General features: G+C 41.0%; 1 protein-coding gene across 2 annotated transcripts; it reads left to right on the top strand.

Moving 5' to 3' along the window:
- The first annotated feature begins 767 nt into the window (after positions 1 to 767).
- Positions 768 to 12,595, top strand: LOC129420955 (E3 ubiquitin-protein ligase TRIM39-like). Of its 2 annotated transcripts, none has more exons than XM_073859570.1 (8): positions 768 to 1,004; positions 1,435 to 1,503; positions 1,616 to 2,169; positions 2,271 to 2,366; positions 2,462 to 2,695; positions 2,774 to 2,915; positions 11,761 to 11,787; positions 11,922 to 12,595. In XM_073859570.1, the coding sequence occupies exons 2-8, from the start codon at positions 1,455 to 1,457 to the stop codon at positions 12,467 to 12,469; spliced, it is 1,650 nt and encodes a 549-aa protein (XP_073715671.1). In that variant the 5' UTR covers positions 768 to 1,004; positions 1,435 to 1,454; the 3' UTR covers positions 12,470 to 12,595. The 2 variants fall into 2 exon arrangements, with proteins under 2 accessions (XP_073715671.1, XP_073715670.1); XM_073859569.1 differs by having other exon boundaries at positions 773 to 1,004; positions 1,435 to 1,521.
- The last annotated feature ends 4,331 nt before the right edge of the window (positions 12,596 to 16,926 follow it).

Raw genomic sequence — 16,926 nt, 5'->3', positions numbered from 1 at the left:
GGCGGTGGTCAGCGGAGCGAGTGAACCCTGACGTCCGCTCATTGCTCTGGATCTCGAGTACCAAATCTTGCTAAGCAGACGTTCAAACTGGCGCTATCTTTACTTATCGACTGCAGATTTGAATATTATACATATATATTCTTGACTTAACTAATCTTAAAACTACACTTTGAGACCAATAAATTGTTACATTTAAAAACGGCAAATCCATCCATTGAGTTATTATGATATTCAAAACAGCCGAAAGTGTTACCTGTCATTCTGGCCTTCAAATCTGTGGAGGAAGAAAGTAGTTCCCAAACAAAGAGGCTTTAAAATAACTCCGTTGTTGTTTTCTTGTTTTCGTTGTTCAAACGTGTGCCGTCGAACTGTTGTATAAAAGCAATATCGCTCTCGGAGTCGTGTGATATAGCTCTATATCATCACGGCTGTGATTGCCTCCGGCCTAATCCGTGATAATATAGAGCTATATCACACTCCTACTCGAGTGATATTGCTTAAATAATGATACGAATATCTTCTAGTTTAATAACAATCTCTTTACTGGTAAAAATACATTTCTTTACACAAACTGAGCTAAATGCAGGCTACAGGAGTGCTTGATGTGCTAAGCACCTTTGAACAAACATAAAAGCATGCTCAGATAATATTATTATTAGTATACTAATCTGACTAATTGGGAAAAACGTAATCAATCTTTGACATATACGCCATGTAGCCTATGACAAACATACTAGCCTTTTATATAATCATTGAAACATTATATAAACTTTACACACACCAAACACACCTCATACAGAACCACATTTACATCAGCTCCATGTGTTAGAGAAAACGTGGGTGGGGCTATGACATCACCACAAGTGTGTGTGACAGCTTTCAGTGAAAACGAAACTAAATGGACGATCAACAATTTGGAAGCCTTTAAACTCTGTTCTCTTCAAAAAAGAAGATTTTTGAGAGTTTTAAAGCCGGACATGAACACATCTGATACTCATTCACAGGTAACATGATGGAAATGTATGAGAAATGTCTAATGTTTTTAATGTTAGTGTTCTGGTTCAGTAGGGTTTATGTCTAGCTAGAACACATTTTAAGTCAGGTTAATAAATGAGTTAAACTAGTTTAATCTACACTGAAATGTTAAGAGACTGTTAATAAATGTAGACTATGTTATTTGTTATATTCTAAGTAAAAGTTAAGTGTTTTTATTGTGTCACACAGATTAAAAGACTTAAAGAAACAGGAAGTACAGTTTGTGAATTTGACAGAATGAAAAATAGATAAAAATCACATTAAAGAATAAGAATGATGCGTTATAACAAGACAGACATGTAGACATTGGTCGTAGACAAGGTATTTACCTTAACACAGTTGATAAAGTGTGTGTCAGATGTGATGATGTCATTTGTGTTGTGATTGTTTCCTCAAAAGCTTTAAAGAGAAGACAAACAATGGCAGAATTTTCAATATCAACAAAACCAAGACAGACTAAACAACAGAGTATGGAGATAAATCCATGTAAGTCAACAACTCAAAATAGATGAATACATAAATAAATACATGAATACATTTTCAGTAATAATTGTTGATGATTTCTGTCTGTGTTTTTTAGCTCTGTCATCCTCCAGTGTTTCTCTGTCTGAAGAGCTTCAGTGTTGTGTGTGTCTGGATGTGTTCAGTGATCCAGTCAGCACTCCATGTGGACACAACTTCTGCAGGATCTGTCTGAAACAGTGCTGGGACGACAGTCAGATCTACAGCTGTCCATACTGTAAAGAAACATTCAGTAAAAGACCAGAGCTCAACATCAACACAGCACTTAGAGAGATCACGCTAATCTTTAAAGAAAAGTTCAGTCTGAGAAGATCTGAAGTCCTTTGTGACTTCTGTAATGAAAGAAAACTAAAAGCCCTGAAGTCCTGCCTGATGTGTCAGATGTCTTACTGTGAAACTCATCTGGAGCCTCACCAGAGAGTCCTGAACTTAAAGAAACACAAACTGATAGATCCTGTGGAGAATATAAAGGACTATATATGTGAGAAACATGAGAGACCTCTGGAGCTCTTCTGTAGAGATGATCAGACATGTGTTTGTGTGTTTTGTACTGATGGAGATCACAAGAATCACAACACTGTTTCTCTAGAGGAGGAGAGTAAAGAGAAGAAGGTACGAGTTCATAACAACATTAATACATGCTTTATTCATCTGTTATATATTCAAACAACATGATCTTTTGTCAGAAGATGATCAAATGTGTCTGTCTATAGACTCAACTGATGAAGACACAGACAGACATTCAGCAGATGATCCAGAAGAGAATCAAGAAGATTCAAGACATCAAACACTCAGCAGAACTCAGAAAAGTCAGTTGAATATGTGAAATATTTGATGGATCATAATGTTTTCATTTGTTTTATAAATAAAGGTGATGAATTGCAATGAAAAACTGATTTCTCAGAGAAGCAGAGAGCAGGAGAAAGCAGCGAGTGTTGAGCTCTTCAGTGATCTGATCAGGTCCATTGAGAGATGTCAGACTGAGCTGCTGGAGATGATGGAGGACGAACAGAAAGCAGCAGAGAAACAGGATGAAGATCTCATTAAAGATCTGGAGCAGGAGATTACTGATCTGAAGTGGAGAGACATTGAGCTGGAGAAGATCACACACAGTGAAGATCATCTTCATCTCATACAGGTCAATTTTATGCTCTCTCTCTCTCTCTCTCTCTCTCTTTCATGCTGATGTTTTTCTGCTCTCTCTCTCCTCCTGTAGATTGACCCATCATCCCTGCACATGCCTTCAGACATGAAGAACTGGTCTAAGATCAGTATGAAGACTCATGTGAGTGTGGAGACTCTTAGGAGAGCTCTGATTCAACTACAAGAGACTCTCAATGAGAAACTCACTCAAACTGGTAAGTGAATCGATGTAAAGTAAATAGATGTTTCTTCAACTTAATTCTGTCAGGAACTGGATAGAGCACAAACCCAAGCGCAGACTTTTAAGTAACACAAAATAATTTTATTTAAATGAACACAAAAAAACAAAACAATGGGGGCAAAATAAGGCAAACAAGATAACCACAACACTAAGCTGACTAGACTAATCAAACAACGAACTTGACAAAACTTTTTTACTTTTACAATACTCTTCTTTTGACAAGATTTGACCTGGGCCATATAACAAAACGAATCTGTGCAAAACGGAAAGTACACGGGCAATAAATAAGGGAACAAATCAAGAGGGCAATGGGTAACATTAATATAACAATAACAAGATTCTTAACAAGACGAGAGGGCGGGGTCAGAGACGTGACAGGGAAGGCATATGGCCTGAAAAACAAAGCCATGCACCTTCACACAAAACATGGGACTGCCAGAACCCTGTCACAAGGAGCTAGAAACTATGACAAGAGAGGATCCTGACAGGCCCTTTATGACCACCATGTTCCCATCCTCTGATGGCTACTTCCAGCAGGATAATGAACCATGTCACAAAGTTTGAATCATTTCAAATTGGTTTCTTGAACATGACAATGAGTGCACTTTACTAAAATGCCCCCCACAGTCACCAGATCTCAACCCAATAGAGCATCTTTGGGATGTGGTGGAACGGGAGCTTTGTGCCCTGGATGTGCATCCCACAAATCTCAATCAAATGCAAGATGCTATCCAATCAATATGGGCCAAAATTTCTAAAGAATGCTTTCAGCACCTTGTTGAATCAATGCCACATAGAATTAAGGCAGTTCTGAAGGTGAAAGGGGGTCAAACACAGTATTAGTATGGTGTTCCAAATAATCCTTTAGGTGAGTGTAATTTATAAAACTATTGACGAAAAAGGGCCCCTTAGTTTAAAGTTAAAGTGCCCCTCAGATGGATTTAGTGTGTAATGTAGCTGTCCATGAATGTAAACGTTCTGCAAAGTCGTTCATCTAAAAGTGAATGATTAAGAAAGAGGGAGTCGACTTTGAATTGTTGTAACGAGTCATCAGTCATTCAAATCTTTTAGTTGTAACAAATCTATGTAAATGTCATGATCCTGCCCATCTTGCACTCTTATTTTGAAATTCTAGTGTTGTTATGTGTTGTCCTTAGTGTATAATATGTGATTTGGGACCCAGCTATCCACTTAAAGAGCACCCATTATCCGATTCCTGATTTTACATTTCCTTTGGTGTGTAAGTGCGTGTTAGTACATGTTAACGATATGCAAAGTTACAAATCCCAAACACGATGACACAAGTTATCGTTTCCAACTGAAATCTTTATTCTTGGGCTAAAAGAATTGGAGGCAACAGTTTACTTCCTCGGCCTGTTGATTTGGACATGACGGACAATATCATAATTCCACCAGCTTCTGACTCAAAGCCTGTAAGTCGCCTATGTTTTTATATTTACAGTAAATAATGTAGTTGTAACTATTGAAACCATGATTTAAAAGTGAGTTTTCAGCAGTCCAGAGTAGCGCTTGTTGTGGGTTGTTTCTACAATCACAAATGCAGACATAGTTTTATGTTTTAGTATCCTTACCTTACCAATCTGTTACTTTCTCCTCAAGCCGCACTTGTAAATCAAACAGCTTGGTCATCTGCATTTTCATCAGATAAGGCTCATACGTATTGATAAGGTAGACAATATTAACTCCTGTCAGTATTGCATAAGGATGTAATCTTCCAAATATGATAAGGAGCATCACATTTCCTCCAGATGCTAGAAATATTCTGCAAATCACACACTGGAAAGCTGGCCAATTGGAACACACCGCGCCTTTCAGACAGATGAGCTTTGTACAAAATCAACGTGTTTCAGAGACTTACTTACTTACTGCCCATTATGCCTGTTTGGCATGTAGGGCAGCAACAAAGGATTTCCACTCTTGTCTGTTTTGGGCCAGTGACTTTATAGAGCCCCAGGTGTAATTTAGACTCTTCAGCTCTCCCTCCACCGTCCTGCGCCAGGTATTCTTGGGTCGGCTTCTTTTACGTTTGCCATCTGGGGTCCAGTGAAGGGCAGTTCGTGTGATGTTTTCTTGTTCTCTACGTATTACATGTGTCACGGAGTGACTTTAGGGCGGAACCGAAGGTGAGAGGAAAAGTTCCCGCCCGGACCGAATACCGCAAACACCTGTCACTTCCGGGTAACCCCGGGCAACCCAAATCAGGCCGGATTTGCAACAGGTGAGAAGAATGACGTGGCGATCGTTGACTGGACGTCTCGATGGATGGATCGGGTACAAAAGGAGCAGTGGAAAGGTAGTAGGGATTGCATGTTTTGGGGAAGAAGCGCCACGGGTGAAGCGGTGAGTTAACTACCCGGAAGTAAGCAGGACGACTGAAGCTCTGGAGGATTTACGCTGTGTGCTTTGAAGGATGGGAAGCAGATGAGTTAACTGGGTGAGCAACGTAAATGTTCAGAAGGAAACATACTTACCTTTGTGTGTGTTGTAGCCAAAGGCACCGAGAAAGAAGGTGGCCTGAGTGAAGCCACGGTGGGATCGACGAGCATCCGGTGAGTGAACTGCGGAGAGAGAGAGAGACGAGTATCAACACGGACTGTGAGTAAATCGGATCTTGATGTTTGCTATTACCTTTATTTGGGCATTTATGTTCTAAAGTACGGCGGCTGTCTAAACTGCCCCACCATGTATGTGGATATTCAGTGGAGGAGTTGAAGTGGCCGAGTGAAGCCCTGTGGCCTTGCGGGCCTAATCTGACTGGACGGATATTGTGTGTGTAACAGTAAATCCAAGTTTTCCCAGGACGGGCCTCAACCCGGTGCGGAGTGCGGACCTTATTGAATCACTGGAGTGTGTATGGAGTGCAGTGGGTGAGCTTTCCTTTGACGTGTGTGCACATTTGAACCCACTTCAAGTGTTCTAGCAGTAGTGGGCACTCGTACAACGTAAGCAATGACGTACATCCGAGTGAACGAGACTGAGGGAAGTTAGCGAGGGAAGTTCATAAAAAAACGAACTGGAACGCAAGGCCAGAGTGGAGGAACATGACAACGATCCTCGTTACTTACCTTTACTCCCTGTCCGTGCCCACTCATCTTAGGTGTCTAGAAGGCTCCACATAGAAGGGAAGTTACGGCAACCAATACTTAGCACAACCCTGAGCAGGAGAATGAGGCCGCGGGAGGCGGGCCCGAGGGAACTTAGTGTGTAGTGGATCCAGGTAGTGCTGTTCATCTTTTCCCCAAATTCATTGTGTGTTTATTTCTGCCTTCAGGAAGAAGAGAAGGGCACCACGAGAGCAACAATCCAAATCGCAGGAGGTGTGACAGGGACGAAGGAGCTCCGTCCTGTCCTTTCCCTGTGGGTACTTACCCTTGTTGGCTGGTCTTCTCTCCCCCCTTCTCTGAACCCCCGTCTCTCCCTGGAGGAGAGAGAGAGAAAATATTTTAGCTTTCCCATTCCCCTCTCCCAAATTCATTTTAAATAACTTAAATAAAGTGTTCAAATTTTACTTATCTTTCTCGTGTGTCTGGTCATTGGGGTGCTTTTGGGACCTCCTCGAGATGGAACCTAGGAAGGGGCGTGACTCACAAGGTCTGTGGTCCGCTCCAAACTGTGACAGATTTTGGCGTAGTCGGCAGGGTTTCCACCTCGAGTGGAGCGACCAAGGTCCCCAATGGCCGACAACGAGCTGCCTGAGGCCCCACCCCGAGTTATGCCAGTTTTTATGGGAAACCCCTGGATCCAGAAATATGGTGGCACAGAGTCGGAGGTGCGACTTTTGGAGTGGAAGGCCCAGATTGAATACTTGGCTGGGATCTAGGGGTTGAACGCAGCCCAGCAGTTACAGTTTGTGTTAAACTCCTTGGAGGGAGAAGCACGGCGGGAAGTCCATGCCGCCCCAGAGGCTGTGCGGGGGACACCACCCCTGTTGCCGTTCTGAGGGCCCAGTTCATCGGGTGTAAACAAGGACCCCAACAGCCCATCCGTGCGTATGCCTTGTGATTACGGGAGCAACTCACCAGACTGCAAAAGTGCCCAGATCACGGCCTGGAAGATGGTGAGTCTCTGTCGAGAGATCACTTTCTGCTGGGGATGCGAGAGGGCCCCGTACAACAAAGCCTGAGAGTATAATTTCGCCGAGACCCTGAACTAACGTTTGAAGACCTAAAGAAAGAGGCGGCCGCCCTCAAACGTGACCAAGAAGAAATAAAAATTCCCTCAGTATGTGCGGCTGTTAGCAGCAATACGGCTATTCCCCCTGCAGGAACGGATTGGAAACAGGCATTGAGGGCCGAGCTTATGAAGGATGTTCGGGAGCAAATGCAAGAGTTGTCTAAGACACTATTGGAAGAGCTGCGTTTGGGAGCTCCTCATCAAGAGGTAAGGACTACTCCCCGAGAGCGAGCACATTCCAATCATGGCCGTGACCTGGGGAGGAGACAGATTCGGCCGGCTCGGCCGCGTTTTGAGTGGGATGAGCAAGGGCGACCCATTTGCAATCGCTGTGGGGAGGCTGGACACTACAGCCGACAGTGCGGCCCTAGAAGAGGCTCGATGGGTGTTTTTAGGACGACCGGCCACAGTGGGTCATGTGGTCGGGCCCCCTTCAGAAGACCCAGCTAATACATTGAACATGTTTTGCAGCATTTTTCACGAAGACAATGAATGAAGACAACAATTGCCCTGTATTGGTTTCAAGATTAATTTTATTTTAGCATAGGAAATTTCAGGTCCCAGAACTGGACAGCATTTGTTGCTGCTTCATGTTTCTCTCCTTCATAGCCAACTCAATATGAAGGATTTCCATCTTTATTTCATGTTCTTCTTTTAAATGCTTTAATTTGTGCTCATGATAGTCCATGGCCAGTTTCTCATGTATGGTCAGTCTCTTAGTCTTTCAGCCCAGATTAGTGACACCATCTTCCCTCCTGGCTGCCTCAGATGTAGTGGGCTGACATGTACCCTCTCTCGGGCCCTCCAAGCATATGTGGTCATCTGAAAAAACATTGTATTGATGATGCATCAGAGAACAATACTTGAGTTGAGTTCCTTGCTTATTTTTGTTTTGGGAATATAAGAGATGATGGACAGCATTACATATTCGCTAAAGTCTGAGGATGGCACATGTTGCCTACTAAATGAGGATTGGACAGGTGCCCCATCTGAACCGTCCATATGGTCATCGTCGGGGAAACCTTCCAGGGGTAGCTGGCTATCAGTGAGGGCACTCAACAAGTCTCCCATATCATCTGTCTCTGGTCTTTCCGGGGGACCACCACCAGTCTTAAAACGCTCCCTACGAGCAGCTGCATTTGTCTTCATTAATTTAATTTTTTATGTTTTTCTAGAGGATCTGAGAAAGATGATAATTTAGAAATTATGTTTGTAATTATTATACGGTTTCTAAATTACAGATATGTTTGGGTCCCACTGTGTGTGCTACACAAAACAAACTTTAAGGACTGATTTGTAAAAGTGGGCAAACCTAATAATACACTCTTATCTGTAATTTGCTAGACTGTCCTTGCTAGACTACTTTTTCTGTTTAAGTTAAATTCAGTGCAAATTTGACTCCAGGCTAGAGCTCTTCTCGGGTCCAAAGAAATGTACCCGACCTAAAATGACCTGAATCACTTTATACCCGAACCCGAAGTGCATAAATCTTTTTTTTTTTTAAAGAAAGACCCGATCCGAGACAAACCCGGGAAAATTAGACCCGAGTCCGACCCGAACTAGTGGCAATTTTATTTTAACCCGACTGGACCCGAATGTAAACGCCACTGACGTGTGTGCATTCTGCAGACCCACACGCAGCAGTCAAACAGAAAGAAACTCCGGTGGCCTCGCAAACAATTGGCGAGCTGCTTCATTTGTTTTACTTTGTTATCTGATGACGACACCAAGGTAACCGTTTAAATGTACATTTATAATTGACTGACATGTCTGTCTCAACGGAAATTAACCTACAGCCAGCCACACAATGTCGCAAGCGCTCTTGGCAAACAGATGAGAGGTTTGAAAAGGACATTGACGCACACACACAAGAGAGTTTGGGTCTTCTCAGGTCCATTTAGCAAGAACACATTCATTTTAAATTACCTGAGACCCGATGCCACTATTATTATACCCGACCCGTGTCCAAAGCTCATGTGAAACTTTTAGACCCGAACCCAATCGGGTCTCGGGTCGGACCTCGGGTTTTTGGATCTAAGTGGACACGTGAAGACCTTTACACCAGGCATTATTTTTTTTGCTTTCTGATGATGAATCATGCTGTTTCTTCTCAATAATTGGGTGGTTTAACACAATTTGCTTCAAGAAATGTTTTTCAAATTCACAGAAAAACATTTCCTTTTACCTTTGTCCATTGTTTGGTTGGATGATTTACTCAAGTTCCACACAACGCTAATGTGTGTTAAGATTCCATCCCTGGTTTTTGAAGTGTCCTCAGGTCATTCAATTCAATTCAATGTTATTTATATAGCGCTTTTCACAATTGGTAATTGTTTCAAAGCAGCTTTACATTAATAGAAGCAGTGGAAAGCACAGAAAATTGACAGATAGCACAATATAATACCAGTAGCAGAAGCAGCTAAATTTGCTGCGGCTATGAATCAACATTATAAGCGTGCGTATTACTAATGTAACATAAAAAAGAGGGTGCTTAGTTAAGCCCAAGAAGACTGCCTCCCCCTAGGAGAAAACCACCCCAGACTTTTTAGCCGGGGAATTAAAAAAAGTCCTAGGAGGGAAAAACCCTTAGAAGATATATATATATATATATATATATATATATATATATATATATATATATATATATATATATAAACGGATAAGGAGATTAAGCCGAGGTTAAGCGGGTTCTGCCGGTGGTCATTGGTCAGGCATCAGCTGGGCATCACGTTGAAGGTCAGCCAGTAGATCAGAGGTGTGCCGACTTTCACATTTACCAGAACTGGGTCTGTTTGTCTCATTGTCCTCGGGGTCGAGGACGAGACATGAAGAAAGAAAACAAAATCCTATTAGCGTAGGGGCCATTCATATGTATACATAAACACACATACATATATGTATTGAAGATACAATGTTACCCAGACTCTGCACAGTTTGGTTTAGGGAGAACGAGGAAAATGCACGGGCCAGCGCATGTTTTTGGAAATCGACGCACTGAGTCCCTTAGAAGGACTAAAGTCCTGCCCCTGACCAGTGGGCTTAACGCCACAAATCTATACCCACCGAGCTTCATTGAAATCCGGTCTAGCAAGGGAGTAAAGGGGAGACGGAGACAAGGCATCTCCCTGATACCTGTCTGGGCTTCACAGTACTCCCTTACTCGACACCCTCCTCCTCAGAAACTATTCAATAGTGAGATGAATACCATTACTAAAACAAATTATGTGAATGCCTTGTTAAAGGGAAAAGTTTTAAGTCTAGATTTAAAGGTATCTACTGTGTCTGAATGTTGTAACGAGTTACAATAGTCTATTCTAGAGGTCATAAAAGCATGGATAAGCTTCTCTGCCTCTGATGCAGACAGCATATGGCCTATTTTTGAGATATTTCTAAGATGGAAGATTCATATTATGTTTGTAGCGATTTGGTTCGATAATAAGTATCTCTGTCTTATTGGAGTTTAGCATAAGAAAGTTATGTGCCATCCAGTCACAAACATCAGTAATGCAGTTTGTTAGCTTAGAAAACGTGTGTGTTTCGCTGGGATTTGAGGAGATGTAAAGCTGGGTATTCATAGCTATGCGCTCATCATTTATATAATCAGGCTTCACAAAGAGTAGCCTGTTAGTCCTAATTTAGCTTAGTCTCTGACTCTCTAGTCTACAACTAATTAAGCTTAACTATTGTCTTAAAAGCCTTTTTTAATTCTGAATTAATTTAAGAAGAATTAGGCTAGTTCTGAAAACCACCGTATTATGTATAAACATGGAATCAGACTAAATACTATTTCTCTATAGAAATCAGATTATTAATATGAGAGCTTTAGTTTGAAGTAGCTCTATGGGGCGGTTTCCCGGACCAGGATTAGCTTAATCCAGGACTAGGCCTTAGTTTAATTAGGAAATATAACTAGTTTGAACAAAAATGCCTAACTAAAAACATTACCTGTGTGCATTTTGAAGCAAAACAAAGAGCACTGATGTATTTTAAAATATGTCAGTGCAAGTTGTTTTCAGTTTGGACAGCTCTTAAAAATGTTTTAGTCTAGGACTAGTCTAATCCCTGCCCGGGAAACCGCCCCATCATCTCTTTTCCTACCTGAACACACTCTTTAAACCTGCAACTCTGTTTCTTCCCAAATGCATGACTGTACTATAATAGAGTGCCTCATTATTTAAAACGTGTGCAGTAGCTTTATTATGAATTGCTTACAATACGATGTGCAGTCTTTTTTATGTAACGCTACATTAACTTCATGACTCGCCCTTTGCAGCAATTTAAGTTAAGATATTCGTACTAACTTCATGACTCGCACTTTGCAGCAGTTTAGGTTAACATATCTGCACTTTCATACTGAACTCACTGAGAGAGGAAGAGAAAGAGTATGACACGTGTACAGACGTACACGGAAAGTCAAGTATACCCCGCTACTTTACGTACTCCACAGGGGTCACATGCATCCTTTCGATACGGATCACGGATCAACTGCGATTAGTCATGCTAATTTCAAAAGTGCATCCGAATCGATACGGAAGGTGAAGAATTATAGAAATATAGTCTTAATATAGTATTACGTTTCTTATCTAAACTCTTGCTTGATGTTTTATTGTGATTTGTCTTGACAGTGTTGATGAAGATGCAGCAGTATGCAGGTACAATGTGTGATCTACACTCTTCTCTCACATTCACTAACAATAATACTTTACATACACAAACTCATCTCTACTATTATAAACACATCAACATCTTTATATTGTCATTCATATTCTCTCTCTCTCTCTCTCAGTGGATGTGACTCTGGATCCTGATACAGCTCATCCAAAACTCATCCTGTCTGAAGATAGAAAACAAGTGAGACATGGAGACATTAAACATGAACTCCCAGATAATCCAGAGAGATTTGATGAGTATGTCTATGTCTTGGGAAAAACGGGGTTCACCTCAGGGAGATTTTATTTTGAGGTTCAGGTGAAGGACAAAACTGATTGGGATTTAGGAGTGGCCAGAGTATCTATTAACAGAAAGGGAGACATCACAATGACTCCTCGGGATGGATTCTGGACTGTGGTTCTCAGGAATGAGAATGAATATTGGGCCTGTGATGATCCCGCTGTCTCTCTGTCTCTTAAAGTGAAACCACAGAAGGTCGGGGTGTTTGTGGATTATGAGGAGGGTTTGGTTTGTTTTTATGATGTAGAGTCCAGGTCTCATATCTACTCTTTCACTGCTCAAACATTCACTGAGAAACTCTTTCCTTTATTCAGTCCATGTCTTAATGATGAAGGTAAAAATTCAGCCCCTCTGATCATCTCACCTGTTCATTGCAACAAATGAATTTACATCCAGAATATTAAATACTAAATGAAACTCAAGCTTCATAGAAATATAAAAAAGTAGACCTTATCTTTACACATCAGTAATAATAATTTTGTATAAGTAAGGGATAATGTAGAGGCAGCCGGTAGTTATTGGGAAATAAGCCCCGACAGTGTGATCAGGACCCGACGCGAAGCGGAGGGTCTTGTATCACACTGAAGGGGCTTATTTCCCAATAACTACCGGCTGCCTCTACATTATCCCGCTTATTACACGGCTACTTGCCACATAAGAAAAAAACTGGACATGAATATGACTTTTAAACATTTTATTGGCATATTTGTTTTAAATTAACATTTTTATCCTTCCGCGAAACTTTGCACAGATGCATAAAATGATCGTAATACCTTATTAAGATCCGCTGCTTCATACTTGTCTGTCTCCATTTCTTCTCTTTTAGCCAGTCTTGGAGAAGTTTTAATCCCCATTCTGTATTTTTGTGTGTGTTGGCTTCGTAGCTGTCATGCTCTATTTTGTCAGGTTCAGTCTCAAGCTGTCTGTGTCTTGTCGTGGTTGTCCAGTGTTTGTGACAAGATGGCGCCAAACAGACAGTAATCTTTATTGATCTTTATTGGCGCGGAGCGATTTCACTCGTGCAAGTAGTCCGGCTATGCGTTATTAATTTGGAGCGGTTATTAGTTGAAAAGAACGAACCTGCAAATGTCTCAACTGACCAATCAGAATCAAGCATTCCAGAGAGCCGTGTAATAAACTTTGTTAAATTTTGTATTGTGCAGCATCAAAATAAGAATTAGACCTTACATAAAAAGTACTACATTTTGTGATATTATTTTAATCCAGTATTCATGCAATGGAGGTTCTTTAATTTAAGTTAATTTCACATTTTAGCCCTCATTATAAAACTTTTTTAAGGAAATAAAATTATGATTAATGAAAGTGTTTTATTGTAAGGTATGGGTAGACTGTGGACACACTCGCTCTCCTTCTACATCCACTTCCTGTTTGTTATGCATTTAAAGGTGCAATTTGTAAGACATTTGCAGTAAAATATCCAAAAACCACTAGTCCAGTGTTATATATTTTGTCCAACTGATTACTATTAATATCTATAATGTAAATCGTGAGAAAATTGCTATTCTAAACAGTGACACGGGGCAGTGCAGTCGCCTGTCAATGACGTTAATATCTACGTGACCCTTTGTTATCACCTTTACAGACGTAAAAACCACATGACAACAGTGTCGTGGACAAATGCGGAAGAATGCGTTAGCGCCTGTCGGGCTGGGCTTATTTATGGACTACTATTACTATTTACCGTCCTCCGCTGGTTGTGTCAGCAAAGACAGCTCCCGTAAGCAAACAGGCCAACCAAATGTGATTTCTCGTTCCCGTCTGATTGGTGGCCATCAGCGGTTGAGTTAAAGACAACAAATCCCATCATTCCACACTGCTTCATAGCGTCATTAATCTACGTCATTGTTATTGTTTTGATTGTTTTGGCGCCCTCTAGCAGCAAATTCTATGTATCGCACCTTTAAACCATACTGTCTCCGTGTTCACTTTCCAAAGTATTGTCAGTTTACTGCAAGTAAATATCATGCTTCAACTCACCTGATTTATTTATTTATTTTACATATTGTGTGTTTTTTAAATGGACTACTTGTGTTATTATACACTCCCTGACAAAAGTCTTGTCGCTTGTGCACAAATTGAAAATATATTTCTAATCAAAATTTGTTTTCAAGAAATGGCTCATTTTAATCCCAACAGCTTTTGTAATAATGTTTCAGTGCAAAACGAAACTGTCAAAACGTATTTTGATATTCACAGCTTGGTAAAGCCCATTGAGTCAATTTTTGCAAAAACATAAGTCTTGTCGCCTTGTCATATGAGCTTCATCTGTGACTAATAATGGCTCAATTAGGTCTCAGGTGTATATAAAAAGAACTTGACTTTTTTTGCGCTCGATGGCACAGGGTCCGGGTCAGACTCCAGGACCGTCACAGGGTCAGTGACAAGGGAAGGGGATGTTCGTTTTTTATTCACACTGCAGAAAAGTTCTGTTTGACAAACTAACAACTCCCGGATTTCAATCTGTTTGCCTTGAACCTACAGGAACAATAAAATTAGCTATGATTATTTGCCATTATGAATTATTATTATTATTATTATTATTATTATATAGTAGTACATACAGGCTATGAAAACTCTATATAACACTATAATTACTATACTATGTACTGTATTATTTTTGTTGAGTTACTATACTGTTTTCCTTTAATAAAACCATTATTTTATTTCTGAATGCTTGAATTACTTTTTCATCTCTTGCAATCCACTCGTTCTTGAAGTGTGGATCTAATAATGCAGCCAGAATAAGGTGGGTGTCATCATAAAACCTTTCATAACGAGTCGAAAAGTTTTCAGCTAGAGTTTCTGCGAATGCGGCTATTGTGTTTCACTGGAAACACCAGACATCACTCTGTGTATTTCCGCAACTGCCGGTAAGATCATGCCCAGGTTTCCCAGTTCTTTTTGTTAACTATCGGTCAGTTCAGCAAATGGTGTGAGTACTCTCACTAAGCTTTGAAGAATGAGGATATCATTGCATGTGATTTTCCCATCATCTGTGATTGATGTCAGCCTGTTTTGCCACAGTGTGTCCTTCTTAAACATTTTCAGCACCGACTCGATCATCCGTAATCTGGTTGCGCATGCAGTTGTGGGACGAACACCTAATTTGTCGATATCCTCTGTGTTCAGTGTGCTTTTTCTGACTGTTTTGACTACTTTACCAACCTTGTTGATGGGACCGTGCTTCGTGATTGCGTCTTTAATTGCCAGTTGGAGTAAGTGGATCGGGCATCTCAGGTGAAGATTTGATTTTGTGACGTAGTGCTCTACCATCATGTTCAATTGGATGGCCAGCTGGTCTGCATGAAGCTGCAGAAGTTCAACATCTGGAGCATCACCCTCTGTCTCCCCGTCCCTGACATCTTTGTCCAGCTGATCGCTGAATTTGCTGAAACCAGGCAGATTGAAGGCTTTTACCATATTGCTGGCGCTATCAGTTACTACTCTGATCACACCACATTGGACATTCCAGCATCTCAGGACCTCCTCATAGTTTTCATAAATGTGCTTTGCTGTGTGGTGTCCCTGAATGTGCTTACAACTAAGCAGAACAGTGTGACCTTGAAAGTTTTCATCTATGAAACTGGCCACGATTCCCAGAAAACTGTGACCCCGTCGGCTCGTCCAAATATCAAGGGCAGGGTCCGAAATTAACTTTTTGGCTCACCTGCCACGGGGACTGGTAGATGAAAAAATCCACCAGCCAAACACATTTTTTACCGGCCAGAATAATAAACAGCCTTTTTTGTCACATGTACATTAATTTAATTTTCTGCATTCATGGCAGGGCTCGCAAAATTTCAAAATCCCTGGTAGCCCTTGGGCAGGCACTCTTCAGTTTTTGGTAGACCAAAATGAATGTAAGTAGCCCGAATAAAAAATACAGTACTTTTAATGTAGAATATTAAGACAAAACATCAATCAAAACACAAATTTGTTGTTGTTTTTAATGCAGTTGTTTTTTAAACAAACAAAAAGACTGGATTTCCATGTAAACCAACTTTTCCTGCTCATCCACACACACCAGATTTAGTCACCATTTAAAAGTGGTTTAGTGGGTCACAAAACTCACAGTTTGGATCATCCAGTTACAGATTGGATCATTTTTTCAATCAGAAAGCAGGGGCTACTGTCGCTTTTAGAGCGATTCTGCACAGAGTCACACTCTTCACTGCCCGTACAATCTATATACTTTAAAGCTTGCTGCGAGAGATTTCATTTTCTTACGTGACGATAGTAATGACTGACAGGACGAAGTTGGAGGATTTGCCCAACAAATCCATGACAAATCATTACGGATTGCTTCCTGTACTGTGGCTTTTCGCGCAAACGCGAAAGTGAAAGTAAAACTTGAGCGCGCGCTCAAACGTAATTTAAATTCCCAATGCCTGAATTTAATACACCATTATTACCCATCCAAATCTGTGAAAGAATGCATAAGCATTTAAATATATGTTTTCCTCCCTATAAGTCAAGATAGCCCGACGGGCAGGGCGGGGATGCATTTTGATACAGCAGATAGCTGCAGACCGCAAGTTACCTGCAGTACTAGCTAGCAACAGACCGTCTCTAGTGCGAGACTTGGAGCGTAGAGATGTTCTGTGGCTAGCTCACCTCGTTCCCAGATCAGTTACTGGCAAACACATTATATTGCATTAATATTTTGGTATGAAAATCACCCGCCAGTGTGGCGGGTAGCCTTTTGAATTTAGTCGCCAAAAGGAAAATCTACCCGCATTTGGCGCTTGGCGGGTGTTAATTTCGGACCCTGATCAAGGGCTACTGAGAGTCCATTGCAGTTCTCTAGTAGATTCTGCAAT

This window comes from Misgurnus anguillicaudatus, chromosome 21, assembly GCF_027580225.2.
Source record: "Misgurnus anguillicaudatus chromosome 21, ASM2758022v2, whole genome shotgun sequence".
Taxonomy (NCBI): Eukaryota; Metazoa; Chordata; class Actinopteri; order Cypriniformes; family Cobitidae; genus Misgurnus; species Misgurnus anguillicaudatus.
Note: the sequence above shows the minus strand (reverse complement) of the source record. Positions and strands in the feature narration are given on the sequence as shown.